Genomic DNA, 24,964 nt, shown 5'->3' with positions numbered 1-24,964 from the left:
CTGTGTTTCTACCTAATAGAGGCCATGCTTAAAGTCAGCACAGAGCTGTCTGCACCCAGGAAGGTAAACAGGTAAACTAGATACTCTTTGAGGATGAGGAAATGGGAAGCCTCCTCATGTGTTCAGTCACATACCTGGATCTACTATTACTGGAAACAGTGAGACAAAGTTAGAAGCAGTTCTAGAAAGTTATCTGGGTTGTTATATATGTGGTAGCTATTTCTCTCGTGAGCACATATTTATTCTCTAGAAAAACAAATATGACACTGCACACACTGTAAAAACCTAAAATGCTTTTAGTATCCATTTTTCTCTGTGGAAGAGGGAAAAGAAGAAAAAAAAGAAAGAAAACTTGTATTACTAGAAATTCTTCGTAAGGAAAGCCATACTCCATTCTAACTTGCTTGATGACATTTGATAAGTCATTCAAGGCCCTTTCTTATACCTACTAAAATGACTGTAAGTATCCAATCTATAATACTTATATTGCTTATAAGAGGCACTTTGTTTACAAGGACTGTTGCTGAGAAGACCCAAAAGCATTAATTCCCCTAGTTCAAGAATTCCTTCTCATTAACTACCGAACCTGACAGACTTTCCATATATGGAAAGGCTGTAACTCTCATTTTTAAAGCCATTGCCTGTTGGAGTTAACGAGAAAGAAATGATACATAGCTCAAATAATTATGGCTTCTAGCATTTATGAAACCAGTTTTGCCTGGATACCCCTGGGCTTTCAACTTGGTGTTCCACTGCCTGGCTTAATTCTGCACAAAATTAAAAACCCTCCCTGTAGATGTCTTGGTGTGTTATATGGGAAGAGGAATTTGAGGGAACATGGCCTGAAGTAAAATGGTACACAGTGGAGACCTCTTTTTATGCTTTGTAGGGTTGGTGGCAGAAAGAAGAATTCATTTACTGCAGGGTCCATCTATATACATCTATTTCAGAAGGCTAAAGATAGCCAGCCCCTTGGTCTGGCTTGGGCGTCTGGACAAGATTTGGAAAAATGAGCTTTATGAGTTTAGTGCTATATTTGCGTTATTTAGTAAAGACAAAGACCTGGCCTGCGACCCATGACTCTTCTACTTTGGATGTGCTAATATGGTGTTGTATGGTAATATTCTTATATATTAATATGTTATATTAATGAATGTGCCTTTCATTTTATTTAAATATATATCTATATAAAATCTCGGGGTTCTATCCCTCATTCTTATAAACTACAGAGCTCTTATTCATTGCTTTTAGGAAGTTTATAACAGAATACAGGAGAACGGGGGAAAAATAAAAGATTAACTTTTGAGTTTTAAAAGCCAGTTTCATGTGGTCAGTACTAGGCTCTGAGCTTCAGTTGGAGTCCTGAAGGATTCAGGAGATACAGTGTACGCCATAGACGAAAGAATTGGAAGGATATGATTGGATCTAAGTTAGTCTCCTCCCCTAGCCTCTAATAAAGACATTCAGGAATGGAAGATGAGAAAGGACAGACTTGGGGCAAGCATGAAAATTAAATGCTGGTGTATTCCCCTAGAAAGTGTGCTAGGCTCTGCAACCTCCCCCACCAGGGTCACAGGAGGGCCACGGAAGTATCAAAATCAGAGCCGAACTTGGAGAAGCCCTGAGGCCAGGACCAAGAATCCATGCTGTAGTCACCTTCACATCTCCACTACTAAGGACTAGCATAGACAAGGGACATTCCTGGAGATAGATTCATGGATAGTAAGAAGTCATAGACAGATGCCAAAGGCCCAGAGCAAAGGGACCTCACAAATAATTCCAATATCCTGGCCTTATAAAAACCCTCCATAACTAAGGTTCAACTCCATCGATCAGGTGGAATGAGGGACTCTAAAAAGACCAATTAAATTTTTACAAACCACTGGAATGGAGTCTTGAAAATAAAGTGAAGTTATAGAAAACAATCAAAAGTTATATATTTTGCACTACTGGTTTTGTGGCACCAGAGTCGTACCTATTACAAGAGATAACCATGGGAAAGACTATACTAATTATTGCTTTTAGAATCAAGCATTGTCATCATCTTGCTTACCTTCTCTCAAATTTATCCAGTGGAATAATTGACATAGCTAGTGATATGCTGCCCATCAAAGAAAGGTTATCTTTTTGTTCTTAAATTCCTTTAAAAAGATAACTTGATTGATTTTAAAACAATACAAGAAGATAAACCTTCATATATATATGAGAATTAAAAGCAAAGCCATGGAATTAGCGTGGCATTTAGTATGATTTAACATTACACTAACGCCTTTTTTCCGACTATTACATATGGGAACCTAATTGCTAGAAACATAGTCATCTTTTAAGGACATAGGATTTTTATTCAATATTCCTGTTCTGAAAAGGATTTAAAGAAGGTTTCTAAGAACAGTGAGGACTTCACATGTGACATTCAGATAATTTTAATTTGGGGAATACTATATTAGTTAGTATTCCATCTAGCTAAATTCTATTAGTAAATTCACCCAAATAGTTGCTATAAAATGCTGTACTATATCCACAAATTTATATACCTTAGGTTTTCTTGAAGATTCTGAGACATTTAATACTAATTTAATGTTCATTTTTAAATGAATGAATGAATTAACAAATAAAAGCACTTAATAATTTAGCTCATATACTTCCAGTTCCTGCACAGATAGAAACCAGCCTCTGAAGAGGGAGGTAGGGGAAGATTTAAGGGTGAGCGTAGCAAGAGAAATGTCAACCATGATTTTGATCTCTAGAGATGAGGCAGAGAATAAAAAATGTAACAAAGAACCTTACAAACACACAATCCCACAATGGACGCTCCAGGTAGATTAAATCATAATTAATCTGCATCAAACCTCTTAGAGAGCATAAAGGTGTAAAAATGCATTTTACATTGCTTCTCACCAAAATGGCTTCAAAAAGCCTTAGACCACCAAAGGGTTAGACATTATTTATTTATAACGTTTTGATGTAGATTTCTCAATCATGTTGAATAAAGTAGGTGCCACAAGCAACATCTATATAACAATTAAAGGTCAATTCAAGACAGAATAATAAAATGACAGGGAAAACCAATTAGTATAGTCATAAATTCTTTCTGCACATATATTCTCAAAGCATTTGACTTACTTAAGTATAATTCCTTTGTCTTGATAGTCTTCTTAACAAATTATAAAGGCTCTGATGGGCCTGGGCCCCAGGCGAGAATACATGGTTTATTCACTAACGGCATTTCTTCACAGCTTTTTGGCCCCACCAAGAAAGCGACCTTTACTTAAAACCATTAGCTTTGAGAAGTGAGGTGTAAAGATAAACACAGCTTAAGGATTCTGACCTCCTAAAATGTGGACATTTACTGGAGTATGCTTTTTAACCCCTGATATCTTTCCACCGTAAACACTGGTTGATTAGGGACTCAAATCAAAACTGAGTTTGCTTATTGTGTGACTTGAAAGCAGTAGCAATGGAATACAACGGCTTCTTACAAAAAAAAAAAAAAAGTCACCAATTTATTGATTCTCTGTCATCTCAAAAGGAAAACAAATCTCTGAAAGTCAAGTTGTCCCTTCATGGGATGATGGATTACTAAATGCTGACTTCCTTCTTTTCAGCAGAGGTAACTCCGATGAATCAGTGTTCACAAAATGGCATTTGGCAGAACAGTAATGTTAGTTAGACAAATGTTCTGTGTAAGCCATAAGATATGACAGAGTGATAATTTTTATGGGCTGCCATAGGCAAGCACATTCAGATTCTCAGAACCTCCTTCTGAGTTTAAAGGATGGGTTTGGGAGCAAGGAACTTGGGGATACTACTAACCACATAAGGATACAGCACATCAGGGATAAAATGCTACAAAAGTTGGGACATGAAGTGTCTGACAAGTCCAAGGCCCAATGATGCTTGGACACACACTCTACATTATGGTCCTGAAATTCCTTATGTCTTGAGCTCCATATTCCATTCACAGCATAAAGTTCCATGCTGCCTGTCTACAAACTTTTTGATACCTCAATAAATCGCTGTGTAATGTGCACCCCAGAGAAAAGCTCCTGTCTACACTTATGTGCTTATTCAAATCTCTGGCTTTATTTTCCTGTTAGAATTTGATATACATCCTGATTTTCCACAGAACTGACATAAGACAGTAGGATCTTCATGAAACCCTCACAGGCCACTGCATTTAGCCCAGAACAGCAGATAATTGTTACCATTACTGAGCTATTACTATGGGCCAGTATCATTTTAGACCCTCTTTAGATAACACGAAGCATCTAATTTAATCCCTACAACAACTTTAGACATAATTAAAGTTTATTAGCTCCATTTCAAAGATGAGGAAAGGCTTTGAGAGGTTAAATAATGTTGTCCAATCTCCTACAGGGGTATTCAGGGATAGCCTGAGAACACAAACTCAGGTCTCTTTCATGCAAAACCTCTGGTTTCTTAACCATTTTGGTAGAATGATTTTCCTGACTCCAAGACGGCCTCAATCTCTTTTTCAGAGGCATCACTTCACCTGTGTACTTTCCTTGACCTTGGTATCTCCACAAGAACATATTATTCCCAGAGAGATAATGTTGTAAACTGGTCTTTGTGTTAGTAATATACTGGCAAGTGTTAAAGGTGAACACACTCAGCCATTGGGGTGGGGGAAGGGAGCATAAACACAACCTGAAAAAAATCACATCTGATCTTTCTGCCCACAAACCCAAGTTGTCTGCAGTGAACTGTCTGGAAGCACTTACTTTATTGTGTATGTAGCTAGCACTATCCCCATGAGAAAATGTAGCTCTACCACAAAGTAGCATGAAGGGCATTAGTACCTGTCAAATAGAGTTTGTGTTTTCCGTGAAAGCTTAAATCACCAATAAACTGGCTCAACTGTATGTCCTCTTGTGGGATGGCAGCCAAGATAACCCGGGAGCAGGATGGGTCATTGGCAAGTCTTAATCTATATCCATATAGGCAACCACTAGGGAATGTAGGATGGAGAATCTCTAGCTCTCAGAGACCTTGGAAAAAGAAAAATTGGGATGTTCTTAAAATACTGAAGAATGTAGTAGCTTTTTTTGTTTGAAGGTGATTTTTAATGCATACGGATAATTTAGAGGAATAAGAATTACATGATTGTTCAGGTAAGGTTCTATAAGAATCTATGCACATCTAGCCCCAAGTTAAATTATGAAGTATACACAGTCTATTTCATGTTTAATAATAAATATTTTTTCTTCAACAATTATTCTTCCTTTCATGACTTTTCACCATCTTGGGATTTTTAGAACTCACTATTATTCCCTGACGCCAGAAGTTTGCTTTCTCCAAATAGTATGAGTCCCATACCTCATCTTCAAAACTTGTCTGCCCAGATGATTGATTCAATGATAGTCTACTTGGAGCTAATACATAATAAATAGCTCCTTCTGGCTAAAGAGGCTATACTCCCCAGAAAAAAAGTTTTCATTTTAATTTGTGCTTGAATCCTAGGAGTGAACATTTTAAGGCTTTCTTATTCTGTAGCAGAGCCCAGTCACAGAGAGAGGTCGGAGAAGTGGGCTGGTTTCTACACTCCTCAGATCAAAACATGCACTCTCTGCACTATCTGTGATGCCAGACTACTCAGCTGGCCTCCTCATCTGGTAGCTTCTTCCTAATGTGCCCATTCTTTTAACGTTTCACATTCTGGTTACCAAAGCAGCTTTCCCTTATATCATCCACATCCTTAAAGCCCTCAGTATGTCCCTCTCCCATCCATTCTTTTCCCTCATTAAAACTTAATTTCTCACCACAGTTTCCAGAAGTCTCATCAATACAATTCAATCTGTCACTTTTCTCCATCACTTCTTTCCCTCTAGTGTAGCAAATCTCAGAATGACTTTTCTTCCATTTCTCCACTTCCAAGTTGCCACGTACTTAAACGTCAAGAAATTTTAAAGAGTATATTGGGAATACTTCCAAAGCAAATAAAAGTTTAGTTGAATTTGGAAAAAGGAAGTAAAAGAAAGAAAAACAAACACACATCTACCCATGTTCTCCTATCCAATGATGGTAATATAGTATTTACCTCCACTCAATATGGCACATCTTACTACGGTAGAAATGGTAAGGAAGGAAAGAAAGAGGAGAAAATATACAAACAATTTTGGAGCCACAAATAATTTAATCAATACTATCATAGATTTTTTACATGGAAGGAGCATGATATGAAAACACAAACACTTCTATTTCCATTTTTGAAATGCGGTACTATGGATAATGAGCTTACTTGTTTTTATAAACCCAAATTCTTGATGATCAGCACTAAAATGTGACTACAGATAAAACAGCCTGTGTTAGAGCATAGAAAAAGACTGGAGCTTGGCCTTAGACAGAACAATCCTAATGGCCATCAGACAATCCATTCCACCTTTCAGACATTCTATAGAACATCAAATGTCAGAAAAAAACAAAAAACTGCCATCAATCATTTAGATACTTCTAGTACACTTGGATGTTCCTTGTCTTATAGACAAATTATCCAGATGTTAAACTAATTTTTTCAGTTTCCACCTGAAAGTTTTGTGTCATGTAGGTCTAGTCAACATTGAATTAATTTTTTCCTTTTCCTCCAACATAATAAGGATCACATTTCTGAAAACACTGTTGTTATACACCATGGTCTAGAGGTTGTGGTTAATCTGATATTCTAGTTATCTGAGTTATACATTCAATTAGGCATCATATCGATTTTGTATCATCGTTTTTACTCACATCTCTGTTTATATCTTATCTCTGCCTCTTCACAGAAACTCTTTGAGGAAAAGGCCTAAACTCAAGCATCCTCACACCATTCATGGTGTTTTTAGTATCATGCTTTACATGCATTATTCCTAATTAATAGATGTTTTTCGAATGGGTATATCTGGTCATCCTTATTACATCGGGATGACCAATATTCAAAGAGCTATATTACAAAGATAAACACAGAAAGTGTGTCCAACATGAATGTGACTTTCTTAATCATACAGAAGATATTTTAGGGTTCTGTGGTACTTCGAGGTCATCATTACAAAACTTGAAGGCTACTGAAGTATAGAATTGGCGAATGCTGTTTAATAGAGGGCTAGGTGATAACATGGTAAATTACATCACACTCTTGTGTAACACCTTCCCACGATTTCCAGGACTCTTAAAGACCAAATTCCACATATGTCCCAACATGGCTTATTCCTTGCCCATATCTTACACTTGCAGCCTCAGCTCACACATTTGTCCTATTCTCTGTACTTCAGTCACATTTTTCTGTTTTTCACATCTTCAGAGGCATCGTAATTCCTCCTGCTACAAGCCCTTCACCACGTTATTCCTCTATCAGAAATCCTCCAACCTGTCCTTCCCTAACCTGCCAATGCCGACTCATCCCTCAAGGAGGTGTTTTGAGATAGCTTCTGCCTTCCATATGAGTGAAATTCCTTGGTTATATGCCCTTACAGCCCTCAGAATACTTATCGAAGTTTATAATGATGCATTCATAGAGAGAACACCGGGATAATGTTGACATTCCCCCACTATACTTGAGTCAGCATGCAAGCAGAGTCCTCGCCTGATGTGTGCACTATGAGGTCACCAATGCCCAGCACAGTGCTTAGCAGAAAGGAGTTGTTCAATAAACATTTGTGAATGAATCAATGAATAAATGTGATTTTGCCTTCTGACTACTTCATATATATATATAAATATATATGCTTGTCATACACACAAGTGTTTTCTATTTGGAATATTTGTGCAAAATTACATCTGAGGCTCAGTGAATCTTTTTAAGCATATTTGAAATAGCAGGTGACTCATTAACTTGGACGTTATGAAAATTAGTTGGAATTCTCATTACTCTAAGCCCAGTACTTTGTTTCCTTAATCAAATATATTGTCCATGGTAACAGTTAAATCCAGTGCTGGTATGGAATTTGCCAGAAATTTCTGTCCATGTGAGAATGACTTCATACTCCTGGCTACAACATGAACTAATATTTATCAGTGAGAGCATTCAAAGCAACATGAAACCTTTTGAATTCAAAGAATCAATGAAAATGTCAATTACTGCTAGACAGACAGGCAGAAAAGAATATAATCTTGTCTGTACTTCTCTCGTCCTGTAAGACTTATGCTCCTGTTCCATTTTCTGAGCAATCTAGTAAAATTCAATTTACTTTTTCAATTTGTCTCCAGCCAAGCTTCCTTCTGTCAGCTATGCAGACATTTCAATGCTGGTCATGTAGAGTAACAGGAGAAGGACAAGGAGAATGAAATTACCTGTGCATTTGCGATCTGTGTCTTCTTTCTTTGACCCACTAATCGTCAGCTTGCAATTGAAGTTTTCTTCCCAGTATTCAGCAAACCACACATTTCTTCTGTTGTTTTCAAGTGTGCGGGACGTAAAATAGGCATCAAACCCTAAAGAGAGTTAAATGAAAAGGTCATCGCTTGCTGGGCACTGCTAGAACATTCGGAAATAAAACACCAATGATGGTTTTTCTTTGTTTTAATAGACTGGATGCTCTTTTGTGTCAATCAAAAAATTAAAACTTATCAACAGAAAAAAAATCTTCTAATGCTAACTTATGGCTAAATCTCTAGTGCAATCTGTCAGGCAGATGTGTGGCCTACAAATGACCTTTTCACAATAAAATCTGCATTAGAGACCTTAGGGATGACACAACGATCACAACATGCCTTGCTTCTCTAGTAAGCCAGATCAGGAACAAAGCATCACCATCATCATCATCAAGATAGTAACTGATAATTTCAGTGCTTACTATGGATCAGACTCCATGCTTTACATAGATCCTTTTATTCATCTCAACAACTTATACAGTAGTTACTATAATTCCCATTTTGCCAATGAGAAATAGAGGCTTAGATGAAATAATAATGTGTCCAAGGTTAACAATTACACCATATTCTGCATCCCTGACCATGAGCTATTGACCTGTGAATATCATTTTAAGAACCCTCTTTCATTTAGTAATGTCCCATTATGTAATTGACTTTTTAGTCAAAATTGAATTTTTTGTTGTTGTTGTTGAGGAAGATTGGCCCTGAGCTAACATCTGTGCCTCATCTTCCTCTATTTTATGTGGGACACCTGCCACAGCATGGCTTGATAAGCGATGTGTAGGTCTGTGCCCGAGATCCAAACCTGCAAACCCTGGGCCACTGAAGTGGAGTGTGTGAACTCAACCACTATGCCAGATGGCTGGCCCCTGAAATGGAAGGTTTTTTGTTTTTTTTTTTTTTTGGCGAGGAAGACTAGCCCTGAGCTAACATCCATTGCCAATCCTCCTCTTTTTGCTGAGGAAGACTGGCCCAGGGCTAACATCCGTGCCCATCTTCCTTTACTTTATATACAGGATGCCTGCCACAGCACAGCCCAAAAGCAGTGTGTAGGTCTGTGCCCAGGATCCAAACCTGTGAACCCCAGGTTGCCAAAGCAGAGTGCGTGGACCCAACCACTATGCCACTGGGCCGGCCCACGAAATGGAAGTTTTTGAAGACTCCATAGGTAAACCAAGCCGAACATAAGCTCCATGCTGTTCACAAAGAGTGTGAGATGAGCAGAGATCCAAGATGCCGGGTCCCCAGGAATCTCTAGCTACCTCATTAGGATAGTGCAGCTTGAATCGTTCCAATGAAGCCAGAAGGTCTTGTGAGAATCAGAATCAGATTGGATTCAGTATCACAAGACCTGGGTTTGAGCTCCAGCTCCACTAATCTCACTAAGTCGTGGAAACATGAGCAAGTACACACTTAACCTTTCTGGTCTCCCTGTCATCCATCTATAAAAACAAAGATGACACCACGTCCTTCCCTCACAGTGTCTTGTTCGTGGCAGTGGGAAGACTTTAGAAACTTACAGAGTTTAAGGTCAAGAATCATAGAAAAAGATGGATTTACTTTCACATTAAATTATTCAAAGTTTTCCCTTAACTTTAAGGCCATAAAAAAAAAAAATAGCTTCAGCCCATAAACTCTATGAGAAGAGCATGTGAGGTTAATTTTATTCGCCACTACCTTCCCAGCACAGAATTCACGGTTTGACATAGAGTAAGCCTACTATAAACAGAGAATTGGAAATAAGAGTAAAAGAAACGGAAAGAAAAAGAAAACCTATAAAGCAAAGGAGACTATATAGCATTTTAGGGAAAATAAAAATAATATTCTATATTTCTTAGGCCATTTTCCAGGCTGTTGTCAGAACATGATAGTCTTGACCAGGTACCCAGCCAACTGTCCTTTTCTAGTCACCACCTTAACTGATTTGACAGTGATCTGGCTGTAGTATCTGATCATTCAGATGTCAATACTGATTGATTAACCTGTCCGGCTGGAAGTCCTCCTCCTGCCTCACTGTTCTCCCACAACCCTGCCTCCAGATGACTGTTCAGTAGAATAATATAATATTCCTAAAGAAAGGAAAATCCTGGGGGAAAGACAGAGGAGTCCTCCATGTTTTTAAGATCACTACATGTATGCACTTGGTCATGTACATACATACACACACACACGGTGACTAGTGATCAACTTTCATTTTTCTCTCCATCTTTGCTCCACAAAGAAAAAAAATGGCAGATTAATCAACAGTGGTAGATTGTGACATCAGTGGCCCCTGACGCACCAAGCTTCCTGGGCTTCACACCTGTGTGTAGTCCCCTCTTACATACTGCGTCCTTATCCCTGGGACATTGGCAGGTGCAGTGCAAGCAGAGCCTGGGAAACCTTATGCCCACTGTGGCTTGTCCTCATGGAATTCTTCTTCTTGGAATCCAGCTGCCATGTTCTAAGAGGTTTGATTGAGGGATGTGAGGTCACGTGGAAAGAGAGGAGCCCAGCCAGACCCTAGCCCTCTCAGTAAATCCTTTTTGCCCATTCCAGCCCTTCAGCTGATTGCAGAAGAAGAACCACTTAGCTGAGACCAGCCCCGATTGCAGAATTGTGGTGATTTGTCTTTTAAGCCACTACATTTGAGGTGGTCTATTACGCAGCCATAGACAACTGAAACACTCCTTCATTATCACAGCACCTTGAGCCCTTCTCTGTGTAACACCCAAACGACAACGTGCTCTTAAAGAGGTAGTGTCCTCAACAAAACACAAAGGGGCTTCAGAAACAAACTCTACGGCCACATGCCACAGGTCTGAAGCCCGAGCCAAACTCAGAATAGGAACTACTAAAACGGCTTAACTTGTAGTATGGACACATACATTCCCCAGCTCAGAAGAAAACATCTTTGGAGGAAACTTCATCATTGAGCAAATCTCTCTCTTCAAAAAGCCTCTCTCTTCAGCCTGTGTCTGCTGGAAATGCAAAAGCATTTGATGAAGGAAGGACTAGTTTGCAGCTAGGGAACACGCAGGTAGGTGACTGTGGAACATTTAAAAGAAGAAAAGGAAGGGGAAGCAGCAGCTGCTTCCTCTTCCCTCTCTTCTAAGTGAGAACCAACAGATTTCTGGAAAGAAAGCAAGCACTGCAGAGGCTGTCTGCACGCACCGTGGCAGGACGTGAATGAGGGGAAGACTTGCCTAGCAAAACCTCTGTCCTTTTCACTCACGTACCTGGCTGCCTCGCAGCTTTCTCCCCCTCCTCCTTGCAGTGGGGCCGCTGGCCACCCTCGCCTGTAGGCTGCGCACTGTTCTTGCTTCTCACATGCATTTATATATGAAGTTCCTGGAGCTCTCATATGATGCAGATTTTGATTCAGGAAGTCAGGGGTGGAACCAAAGATGCTGCATTTTTAACAAGCCCCAGGTGATGTTCATGCTGCCCAGACCTTAAGAAGCGGGGCTCTAATGCAATTCCTGCATTTTTAACAAGGCCCAGGTGATACTCATGGTGCCCACACTTTGAGAAGCAGGACTCAAGAGCAAATCCTGAATTTCAGCAGGTGTTATTTGAACAGTTCCAACCCAACTTTCCAGATCTCAGCATTGTCACCCTCCCAGCCTCGAATTTGTGCCTCGGTCCAGATGAGAGGGGCTTTGCTTTGCTTTTGTAGTTGAGACTTTCTTAGTACCCTTCTCAGTATGACAAGAACACTGCCTTGCCATCCCACAGCCTGCAGATGGCCCTGGGGAGGTGCAGCATGCTTTATTACCTGTTGATAAATTTCCTGGCGCACTCACTCCGTCTATATAGCCCTGAGCATTGCTGCTCTGGGCCCCCTTGCAGCCTCCAAAGGCTGAATTCCTCACCTGGGTCTCTTGTTATCACTCTGGGCTCTCCAGCTCAGAATTTCAAACGTGGTGCTGTGACTTAGTGTTTCTAAGGAAGTAACGTGAAATAGCCCTATGTCTTCTCTAACTCCTTCGAATCTCCACTGGCCTTGAGGGGAAAACTCAGAGCCCTCAGCCAGGTACTAACATAGCACATAGTTGCTTTCGAGTGGTTTCCTAGAGACTTGAACTGCCAGCCTGCATGAGATCTGCACCTTCTTCCTGTCATTAGGGAAGCCACAGAGCGTAGTGGAGAACATAGACATCGGGGTCACAAGGTGTGGGTTTGAACCTAGCTTTGCCACTTTCTACCTGTACGGCCTTGAGCAGGTTACTCAGCTATTCTGTGTCTCAGTTTCCTTATCTGTAGAATGGGGTTAATATTAATACCTACCTCACAGGGTTGTTCTGAGGATTAAGTGAGCTATTATTTGTAAAGTACTCAGCATTGTGCCTGATAAAGTAAAATAGTAACCATTGGTTGTTCAAGAAACACATTCATCCATTGAATATTTACTGAACATTTACTCTGTGACAGGCACTATTCTCTGCACTCACAAACCTTGGGATTAAAACCTACATAACCCTCATTGGATTTATAGCCAGACTGGTGGGGAAGGTAGACTTTAAAAAGTATCGTTTAAATAAATATAAAATTACAACAGTGATGATTTCCATGAAGGAAGGGTGCACAGTGCTTAGGGAGCACAGAGGAGGAGAGAACTGTCTTGGAATCAGAGAGGGCTTCCTGGAGGGAGTAGATACATAGATGAGAAAAGGGAAAAATAGGTTTCAACTGGGAGTAGGGGAAGGGCATAAACTGGACATTCATTCAGAGGGAATAGCATGTGCTATGTCTTAAGAATATCGAAATCATTCTAGCATTACAAAATATCCCAGGAACCCTAGGCCTCAAAATCAACAAATACGAATGGACCATCTTCTATGTACATGCAATCTAATATTGCTACTAAAATTCTAATAAACCAGAGGCATAAACATTTATCCAATAAATAAATAAATATATGATAGTCTTCCAAGTAGTTGTCAAAAATCCTGATGTCGGGCAGATTTCTACTTGGTCATACAAAAAGTTGCACTAACAGTTATAATTACAAAAATAATAAGCATTTTGTATTCATTTTCTCATTGTGTCACAGAAATCTTAGGAAGGAGGTACTAACCATATCCAAACTTTAGAGGTAGCAACTGAGGCTCAGAGAGGAATCTGGACCCACATCAGCCTGTTTCTTGACCCAGGTTTTTGACTTCCATACCATAAAGCAGTGATTCAAACATTTTGGTGGGAATCACAATAATTCTGAGAGCTGATTAAAAAAATAGAGAGCAGGGGCCGGCCCGGTGGTGCAAGCGGTTAAGTGCGAGCGCTCCACTGCAGAGGCCTGGGGTTCAAAGGTTCGGATCCCGGGCGTGCACGGACACACCGCTTGTTAAGCCATGCTGTGGCGGCGTCCCACATAAAGTGGAGGAGGATGGCCACGGATGTTAGCTCAGGGCCAATCTTCCTCAAGAAAAGAAAAAGGCGGGGGGGAGGATTGGCATCAGATGTTAGCTCAGGGCTAGTCCTCCTCACAAAAAAAAAAAAAAAAAAAAAAATAGAGACCAGGCTCAGTGAGGTAGGTCAGCCCTGGATTTTGTTTTTCCCCAAGTTCCCCAGGGGAGTCTCACATCCACCAAAGACTGAGAAGCACAGCTTTGGAGCACTGCTGCAGCCCACTTACCATGCCACCTCTCCTCTCCCTCTACTAGAAGCCCTATCTCCAAATTACTACATCAGCAATCAATTTCACTACGCAACTGGGTGTTTCAACAAGTGGATGAGCAAAACAATTACACGGTCAGGTGTTGGAATGGGTGAGTCAATCAAAATGGTAAAACTGGCAACATGGGTTGATGGTGCTGGAGCAAAAGCCAGTTGCAGAAAACAGAGCTCCTCTCAGACAATTCAAAGACGCAAAGGCAGAGGTCAAACAGACGTTATTCAATTTAGTGAATCCTTGCTGATTTACCTCAGCTTAGCTGAGTCCGATTTCTTTTAGGACCTAACAATGTGTTTATTTCTCTTTAGCAGGGCTGTGGCAACAGATCAATTGTCTTACTGGTTCCCTCTACTCATTCTCATTCACAAAGATTGAAATTGTCCATGAGATATTCAAGTTTTTAAAAGAGACTTTGCTGTGGCCATGTATTCACAATGTCTCAGAATGTTCTTGGCAGCCCTTTGGGTTAGGCACACACCACAGCTCTGCTTTACTAACATACAAGGAGCTTCTGACAAGGGGTGGTCCACAGCTTCCTCTCTGGCTGCAGTCACTAACCCATCACTCTTGGCCTGTCATCACCATTTCTGTAGCTTAGTGATTTTTCCTATCTTTTTTTAAGGAATAGGCTATTTAATACAAGACGCAGTCACCAAGGTGCAACAGAGAGTCCGGGATAGAAGCAGAAATTAGAATAACTCTAATAATCTAACATAGTAGTATATGTACCTAGGGGTGTGTGTGTGTGTCACAGAATTAAGATTTTCTTCTCATTCCTACTAGAGCTCAGAAGAAAAGTAATCTGGACACACATCCCTTTATTATTAGTTAAATTAACAGAGTTCTTAAATGTAACCCAAGACACCAAGACTAAGGTTTCAGTTCACAGAAAACAGGATAAGAATTATGTTAAACAAGAAAGGTCATTCTTTTATGTAGAGTTGATGAAATTCTTAGTATTAAATTGTTTCTTTTGTTGGATAAATGATTTTATTTTCAGAAATTAATCTACATGTGATTCTAAAGCAAATTCCCATTGGGTACATGTTGAACAATATTCCTATAATCTTGGAAGTAAACTTAGAACGACATTGAAATAATGAGCAGAGTTTTAGCTGGCCTTACAACTACACTTCATTGGTTCTTTCCTCTTTTAACTGGGGTGCTGCTCTCAAAACACCTCCTGAAATTTGGTTGAGAAAAGAGTGTGCAAATCAATAGACACATAATTCATCCTGGGCAGTATGTTTGGAAGGTAACCTTCCCAGCTGAGAAAGAAGAAAGCTCTTACAAGTGTGTAGTATGAAAGGAAAGCTATTGGCATCAAGAGAAGGTCAGAGGACGCAGCTGCCTGCTCGGCCAGGGTGAAGGCAGGCTGACAGATACTAATGGAGATTCACACAGCATCAGAAAGTGACCGGTAGCCCTGATCGCTGCCTTATTCACACAGGTTGTGTATTACAGCTTAGAACATCTCTGTCAGCCTAAATGGCAGGGAGCACCGAAGGCTTCCTATTCACTGGCCTATAAAGGAGAGGCTGTTAGCTCTTCCTGGTCTGCCTCTGACTCAGGAAGGATGTGCTCATGATTCACAAACACACAGCTCCTGGCACATCATAGGGATGCGATACTAACAGAATAGATGAATGAATCAATGAATAAAAAGAAGAGGAGAAAAGACAGATGGAGACAGAGAGAGAGGGAATGAGAGAAAGAGAGAGAAGGAGGGAGGGGTAGGGGGAGAGGGAGAAGAGAAGGAAGGGAAGAAAGGGAAAAGAAGGGAAGGGAAGGGAGTAGAGGAGAGGGAGAGAGGAAAAATGATGAGGAGAGGGGAAGGAAGACAGAGACGTCGATGAGGATAAGAAGCAGGGAACTCACATCTCCTGCTGCTGAGAGGGTAAATCAGAACAAATTTTGCAAACAGGTCTGTATTTGTTTTATGCCCTTTTCTATAACTCATTATAGTGGGTTGAATTGTGGCCCTCAAAAAAATATGTTCATGTCCTAACCCCCTGAAGTTGTGAGTGTGACCTTACTTGAAAAATATTTGGATGTTGTATAACAACAAATTACATTGCAAATGTGGTTAAGGATCTTGAGATGAGTTCATCCTAGATTATCTGTGTGGTCCCTAAATCCAATGATAAGTGTCTTTATAAGAGACACACAGAGGAGAGACACACAGGGAGAAGAGGCCATGGAGAAAGTCATGTGAATATGGAGGCAGAAACTGAAGTGACACAGCCACAAGCCAAGGAACAACTTGGAGCCACCAGAAGTTGGAAGAGGCAAGGAAGGATCCTCCCCTAGAGTCTTCAGAGGAAGCACGGCCCTGTCAATGCCTTAATTTTGGACTTCTAGAATTGTAAGAGAATAAATTTCTGTTGTTTTAAGCCACCAAGTTTGTGGTCATTTGTTATGGCAGCCCCAGGAAACAACTACACTCATATTAAGCAAAAAATCCTATTGTTGTATGCGCTGTTCTACAGCTTCTGTCCAGTCTGAAAGATAGCATTTGTTTCTCAGATGTCGCAAACTGATGGCTTGTGGAACATAATTTACCTATAATCTTGTCCTTTCTATTTTGCCCCAGAGTATTTTTAAAACTAATTTAAAAATCAGGAGATTTCACTTATAAGTCCAGATTTCTGGCTTCACTTGTAAGGTTAGAAGATGTGAGAACATAGACCCCATTCCCAAGTGGCAGCCATCAGCAGGTGCTGAAGAACATAGATTCCCTTCAGGTGGGCCTGAGCTAGTCCACTCACAGTATTTCCCTGCCACATCTGACAGTTTCAACCTGGGCCTCTTTCCTGATTTGTAAGATGTGTGTGGTTGTCATGGCAGACACGGGGCTTTCCACCACCGAGAAATGCATCTGTCTTCCTTTAACACCTTTGCTGCAACTTGAGTGATATACAAACTCCACTGAAATGAGAAATACTATCTTAGGCTCCTAAGAATATATCCTTGAAAAAGCTACTAAAACCATTGGGAAGTTGGGAAAGCAGCAGGATGTAAAACTGATGCAGAGAAATCATCTCTCTTCATAAACACAAACAAAATCACTTAAAAGAGGTAGTGGGGGGCTGGCCTGGTGGCGCAACCAGTTAAGTGCGCACGCTCTGCTGTGTCAGCCCGGGGTTCACTGGTTCGGATCCCGGGCACGCACCGACGCACTGCTTGGCAAGCCATGCTGTGGCGGCATCCCATATAAAGTGGAGGAAGATGGGCACGGATGTTAGCCCAGGGCCAGTCTTCCTCAGCAAAAAAAAGAGGAGGATTGGCAGATGTTAGCACAGGGCTGATCTTCCTCACAAAAAAAAAAAAAAAAAGATGTAGTGGGAGAGAAGACCACAATTAAAATAGCTACCAAAAAAAAAAAATACCAATCCAAGAACAAGTGTATCTTCCCATTTAATCAGGTTGACTTTTGTCTTTCGGTAGAGTTTTAAAGTTTCCCTTATGTCCATTGCCTTGAGGCTAATTTGTAAATTTTACAAGAGTGAAACAAATTGCTTTTAAAGTTTATATCAAAAAATATAATAAAGAGGAGAACTCTGAAAAAGAAGAACATGTGTGCACGAGTGTTTGGGGGTGTTGAGGAAGAGGAGTGAAGAAAAAGAGGGCAAATCCTACCAGATGTGATATTATAACAACAGATTGTAAATTCTCTACGATTCAAAAAGAGTAGTCCTGACACAAGAATAAGGAGACTGATGGACCACTGGAATAGAACCGAAAGTCCAGAAATAGACCCAATTGCACATGGGAATTTTATATAACAGAGAATAAAGGGAGCATTTCAAATCACTAGCGACATGCTGCTCTTTTAATAATAATCTAATAAACAACAATCAGTTGGATAATTGTTGGTTTGCAAACTTGGGAACTTCATGGGTTAAATCTGAAACTGCCTCGCCAAACATGGAGGGCAAGGAAGGAAAGAGACAGAACACTCTAGATTGGTAGGTGGTAGGTTTAATAAGCAAGAGAACTTACTTACAAGGCTTGTCTTAGGCAGGTGCAAGAGGAGTAGATCTCTGCACCCAGTCACCAGAATCTTAAAAGTATATATGGAGGCCTTAATGGAGTTCAGTCACATATACCATCTAGATGTTCTCAAGGCGACCTTACTCTCTTAAAGCTACTTCTTGCAAAACAGCCCTCACTCTGGGAACTGTGGGCAGAGCCCACATTCCAAGGACAGGGGAGGGACTGAGGAGCCTCTGATTGTGAATCCAGCTTGAGGGTCAACCAGTGGTCATGTCCTCTTGATGACCTCCTCCAAAATAATGATCAAATTGGATCCCAGTAAGAAATTAAACATTGTATTAGCCCACAAGAAATACGAGAAGCACTGCATGTATTTAACCATAGTAGGCGAATTTTGGGTTTCCAGTTTCTGCAAGAGGATGACTTTTGCACAGTTGTAGGAACTGAGGATCCTTCACCCTTGCTCTGAGGCCACCTGCTACAGGATGTCACAGTGGGTTCCAGTGCCACGTGGCACGTACCCCGATACTCTCTGCAGTGGCCCTGCAGAGGCCCTGCCTGCACTTGTGCAGAGCTGTGGATGGTCAGTTCCTTGTCTGCCTCTTTTGCAAAACTTGAAGTTTCTGGTGGACAGAGACTGTGTTTTACTCGTCTCTGCCTTCCCAATTCAAGTTCCTGTAAACATTTATTGAAGTAAATTGAAGTCGGAGACGTAAATCAGTTTGGCAAGAAGATCATTACTGATCTCCTGGGACAAATCTAGGCTTCCAGATGCACCCACAAATTTTCTGGCTGTATCTACTGATGAGAGTGATGGAAACCAGCCATTATTTTTGAGAAACAAATAAGAATTATTGCAATGGAAATTATTCCACAAAGAACAAAAATCTCATGGGAAGTATTTATGAATGAGGTAGAGGAAATAATGTTTGCAATATTATTCCACAAAATGCCTGCAAAGGGCTGTTGCATATTACATAATGCTAGAATGCCTGCCATTTTTCATTCCTTCAAACTGCCTAGGAAACAGAAGGGCATTTTATTTAATCTGAATATACTTACACTGGAATGAAAAAGGGTATAAACGGTACATATTAATCGATGGTTTAATTATTAAAAGCAGACTCTGAAACTAGAATTCTAGGGTTCAGTTCCTAGTTTTGTTACTTGCTAGCTAGATGACCTTGAGCAAATGACCTAACTACTTTAAGTTTCTCAATTTATAAAATGGGGATGACGATAATATCCACTCCACAGGATTGCTGTAAGGCTTCCACGTGAGAATATATGCAGTGTTTAGAACAACGTATGGCACATAGTAAGAGTATAAATATTAACTACATTGAAAGAAAATGAACACAAACCCACATGTAAGGTGAGAAAGAGAGAGACAGAGACACAATAAGAGGAAATTTAGGAAACTTTGAACTTTAACACTAGGGACTATGCGTGAAATATTCAGCTATCAAGAGTGTGGCTTTGGAGTCAGATAGACCTGAGTTTGAACCCTGGTTCTGCCAACTACTAGCTATTTTATTTAACTTATCTTATGTTAAGTTGGTCACTTGGGTTTCTGTTGTTTGTGTTTTATTGTTGAACTGTATATTTGTTTGCTTATTCATTTTTTCATTCATTCATTCACTTATTCCAGAAAAGACTTAAAATGCCACCTCCGTTTCCTCATCTATAAAATGAGGATAGATGGATGTAAAGATTTAAAATATTAAGGCTAAACCAACTAACATCTTAAAGTTGCTAAGTAAATGCAGGTTCCTTTCCTCTTGTTAACATATGCAGTTTTAATATCAGTTCCAGACAGTATAAAGTTACTTCCATCCTTGAAAGCCCCTTATTGTTTTCTTATGCCATGTGCAGCCATGTGAGCTGAATAGACTAAATATATGTTGCTTTGGTGCTGCTCAGAATGCACAGTCAGTAGAGATGAAAGATAAAATGTTATCCCTCTAGTGGCTGCTTTTGGAGGTAAGACTTAAAGAAGCGATCTACCTGGAGGCCACAGGCTGCTTCTGTAGAGTATGGAATGGGTGATGGATCAGGATGTGGAAGGCTCCTGCTCTCCGTCCTTCTACCTCACTCTCATTATAATGCTCAACTGGAACCCTGCCTTAGCTGGTTTGGTGAAGAGCCTGCCTCAGGAGAACCAATCACTCACCAGGTTACAGCTTTACTCTTGGGCTGGATTTTTTATTGCAGTTGCTATAATTTCTTGTTTTCCTGCCCTCCTGCCTTCCTCACCTGCCCCTTCCTCCATCTATACTGTGTTATTTTTCAAGATATCTCAAATTTCCATATCTTTCTTTCCTCCCCAGTAACAATGAATATAAGAACTGTGATGCTAAGTTAAGGTCCTTTAACTTGAATATACCTATTCTTGCTATGTATATCATGATTACTCAGATAATATCACATGCTCCAATGTCTTCTGAAACATCAAATAAGGATTGAAGTATGTTGCCCATAATTGATTGCCTCTAAGTGCCATTCTTTGAAAATTGTTATGCATTATATGAAAGCTTTCCAAAATTTTAATTAATAATACTTTGCTGTATATAGAGTATACATATGCTTATTCAAGCTTGATATTATCGTAATGAATGTAGGGTCAGACTTATGTTTCCACAGTGAATTTTATGAGCATTTGTAATATACAATTTTTTGTGCAGAAATGTTTAACAACTTTTTGAATCATACTAAATTATCATGATTTATTCATGTGTGTATATAATTTTCCAACAATTGTAATCTTACAAAATAATGAATTTAACCCACAAAAGGATTGACAGTTCAACAAATGGAACTTACCCATTTTTCTAGCCAACAACAGAGTGAAAGCCAGATAAACTTGTCAGAGAATTATTCTGCATCTTGGAAGCTTCACGTTCTATTTTTAATAACCATAGAAGAACTATGTTGCCTGGTTACCGTCTTCATTTTGTACTCTGATCTAAAAATGTCTCAGCAGCCAGAAGTTTTCAGTGAGCTTGACATCTAAATTTATATAATCAAACATCTATAACAATCCAGAAGGAATTTTACCAAAACGATATTTCATTTTCTTCCTAATCACAGATTCAGCCATTGCCTAAAGATTGGGTGAAAACAATTAACTAACATTTTGAAGGAAAGACACTAAGTTATGCAGATCTGAGAGGAAAGTAAAAGTCTAGGAAAAAAATACAAAGAAAACCTTGAAAAACAATAATACCACTGTCCTAAGTATGTGGCCATTTACTATTTGAATTCCCAAGGAAATATCAAAGGAAGACAAATTTTTTGAAGACTGAGAAAAGCTTAAATTGATATTTAAAATATCATCTAATAATTTCATGACAAAGGTCACTTTCATCTTGGGGTATTTTCAGGTTTGAGTAGAACTGTCTAACATCCTGGCATTTTGATCCCTATTCCAGCAAATACTAAAGCATGTTATTTTGATGTATATTATTTATCCATGTATTATTTTATTATTTGGCATATTAATGAAGACATCATACTTTCAGAAATGTAAAAACAAGCTGAGAATAGATGTCCCATGTAAATAAATGTCGTATGTAAAGATCAAGTTCAAGAAGCAAATTCACATCATTTCATTCTCTCACCACCCACGTCACCAAGATATTTCTGAGGTGGAGACATGGCATTAGGTGCTGTAATAGGAAAGATTATTTGTACTGAACTCTTCTCTCTTTTGTTTTTGAGTAATTATATCCTATTTTCCAGGAATCCACTTACACATTCATATGGTTGTGCTAGGTGTTGACTGGCTGAGTTAGAGGTGAGCCCCTAACCCAATCGGGGTCAATCTAAACCCCTTCCCAGGCAATCTGAAATCAGAAATACAGTCATGAATTGCTTAAAGATGGGAATACAGTCTGAGAAATGCATCGTCAGGCGATTTTGTCGTTGTGCAAACATCATAGAGTATACGTACACAAACTTACATGGTATAGCCTACAATACACCTAGGCTATATGGTATAGCCTATTGCTCCCAGACTACAAACCTGTACAGCATGCTACTGTACTGAATACTGTAGGCAATTGTAACACAATGGTATTTGTGTATCTAAACGTATATAAACATAGAAAAGGTACAGTAGAAATATGGTGTAAAAGACAAAAAATGTTACACCTGTTTAGGTACTTACCATGAATGGAGCTTGCAGGACGGGAAGTTGCTCTGGGTGAGTCAGTGAGTGAGTGATGAGTGAGTGTGAAGGCCTAGGACATTACTGTACACTACTCTAGACTTTATAAACACTGTATACCTAGGCTACAATAAATTTATAAAAAAAAATTTTTTTCTTCAATAATAAATTAACCTGAGCTTACTGTAACTTTTTTATTTTATAAACTTTTTAATTTTTTTAACTTTTTGACTCTTTTATAATAACACAGCTTAAAACACAAACACATTGTACAGCTGTACAAAAATATTTTCTTTCTTTATATCCTTATTCTATAAGGATTTTTTTTATTAAAAACATTTTTTTTTAACTTTTTAAATTTTTTTGTTAAAAACTAAGACACAAACACACATATTAGCCTAGGTCTACACAGGGTCAGGATCATCAGTATCACTATCTTCCAACTCCACATCTTGTCCCACTGGAAGGTCTTTAGGGGCAATAACGTGCATGGAGCTGTCATCTCCTATAATAACAATGTCTTCTTCTGGAATACCTCCTGAAGGACCTCGTTAAGGCTCTTCTTGAGGAGGTGTCACTCTTTTCAGAAATATGTCCATAGTTGTTTGCTTGGTTTGCTTTTTTTCTTCATCATAGATTTGCTTATAAACAGATAATGCACCATGAACATTCCTCTCTATTAATGAAAACCTTTCAGTGTTAGGATCATGTTTTCAAACTTTTTAAGGAGCTTGTTGAGGTCTGCAAAAGCATCTGCTAAACCCTTCACTGTGAACTTTCTTGCGGGGTCTTCTTTCTTTTCTTCTCCTGCAGTTTCCTTTTCTCTTGCCTCTTCTTCAGCTGTGAGTTCCTGTTCCAGTTCCAACAGCTTCTCATTAGTCAATTCCTCAGGAACCACCTCTGGAAGCTCATCAATGTCATCCTCATCCACACTCAGGTCAAAGTTGTTTGCCATCTCAACCACAGCCTTGTTGATGGGTGCAAGCTCCTTATCCTTGGCAAGTCCTTTGAATTCATGGACGAATCTCTTGAGTATCTTCTTCCAGATGCCATTCTTGGTGACATCACACCAAGCCCAAGCAAGGTTCTTGATGCAGTCATAGATGTTGTAATCCTTCCAGAATTGCATCAGTGTCTTCTCAATGTCTTCTTCAGTTGCAGCAATAGCCTGGGCAAAGGTCCTCCTTAGGTAGTAGGCCTTAAAAGCTGCTATAACTCCTTGATCCATTGGTTGGATCAAAGAGGTGGTATCTGGAGGGAGAAACACCTCTTTGGTATTGGAATGAAGATCACCAATGAAAGGAAGATGTCTGGGAACATTATCAATAATAAGCACAATCTTGAAAGGTATGTTATTCTCCAAATAGTATTTCTCCATTTTGCTGGCACAGGAATTCAGGAGGGCATCTTGGAAGAGGAGCTGGGTCATCCATGACTTCTTATTGCTCCTGTAGTACACTGGCAGTGTGTGCTTATTGATGTGCTTGAAGTCCCTGGGGTTCTCACTGTGCCAGGTCACAAAAGGTTTCAATTTGTAGCCTGTGACATTGTCCCCAAGCAAGACTGTTATTCTGTCCTTAAAAGCCTTAAAATCTGGCATTGACTTGGCCTCCTTATGGATGCAAGTCCTTTCAGGCATCCATTTCCAGAATAGGGAAGTTTCATCTATATTGAATATTTGCTCTGGCAAGTAATTTTCCTCCACAATCAGCTTATCTAGAGTCTCCAAAAATTCTTCAGCTGTCTTCACATCAGCACTCACAGACTCACCACTCACTTTCACATTATGTAATTAATAAATGATTCTTGCATCATTTAAACCACCCAGAGTTAGCTGTAAATTCAACATCATAGTCAGGTCCAGCGTTTTCTTTAAACATCACAAACAAACTTTTTGCTTTGGCCGTGACCCTCATGGTGCTCAGAGGGATATGATTCTGTGTCTGGTCTTCAACACAGGTCATTAGAAGTTTCTCCATGTCTGATATAGGCCCTTCTTGAATTTTTGTTAGTCTCATTGCAGTCAATGAAGCAGATATTTTAACAGCTTCCATCACTTTGTTCTTGTTCTTCAAGATTGTAGCTATGGTGGAACGGGACATGCTTGACTGGTAGGAAATAACCATCACTGATTTTCCACCTTCATAGTCCTTCATCACTTTTAATTTCATTTCCAGGTCAATCACTCAACATGGCCTCTTACTGGTAACATTAGTAGCAGATTTTGTATGCTTAGGGGCCACGTTGAACAAAACAACATGAGATTAAATCAAGCATAAGAGAAAATGATGCAATCAAGGGATGCAGTAAACACAAGATGTCTGAGGCTGCTGCATAACACGGCATACGGTTTTACAGTAAACATTTTTAAAAACTAGAAATAATACACTGTAAAATTATGATAAAAATATAGTATGGTAAATACAACATAAACCAGTAACATAGTCATTTATTATCATCAAGTGTTATGTACTGTACATGATTGTATGTGCTATACTTTTATACAACTGGTGGTGCAGTAGGTTTGTTTGCACCAACATCACCACAAACGTGAGTAATTCATTGTGCTACAATGTTACAATGGCTAGGACGTCACTAAGCAATAGAAATTTTTCGGCTCCATTATAATCTTATAGGACCACTTGTATATGCGGTCTATCATTGACCAAAACATCACTAGGCAGCACACGACTGTAATGAAATTTCTCTCTCAACCCAGACTGCTCACTTTAATAGGAGAGATATAAACTCAAGAGTTGCTGATAGCAGCAATGTAGACT

At 39.5% G+C, this 24,964-nt stretch overlaps 1 protein-coding gene across 5 annotated transcripts in view; it reads right to left on the bottom strand.

The window, feature by feature from the left end:
* Window positions 1-24,964, bottom strand: part of GRM7 (glutamate metabotropic receptor 7) — a 442,597-nt gene that overhangs the window by 262,719 nt on the left and 154,914 nt on the right. For all 5 annotated transcript variants that reach the window (XM_087431382.1, XM_087431381.1, XM_087431383.1 and 2 more), the window contains exon 5: window positions 8,284-8,424. In XM_087431382.1, coding sequence (XP_087287508.1) covers window positions 8,284-8,424 — 141 coding nt within the window. The remainder of the gene's footprint in view (window positions 1-8,283; window positions 8,425-24,964) is intronic.

Source organism: Ceratotherium simum, chromosome 5 (assembly GCF_057802395.1).
Source record: "Ceratotherium simum simum isolate JZ-2026a chromosome 5, ASM5780239v1, whole genome shotgun sequence".
In the NCBI taxonomy this organism is placed as follows: domain Eukaryota; kingdom Metazoa; phylum Chordata; class Mammalia; order Perissodactyla; family Rhinocerotidae; genus Ceratotherium; species Ceratotherium simum.
Note: the sequence above shows the minus strand (reverse complement) of the source record. Positions and strands in the feature narration are given on the sequence as shown.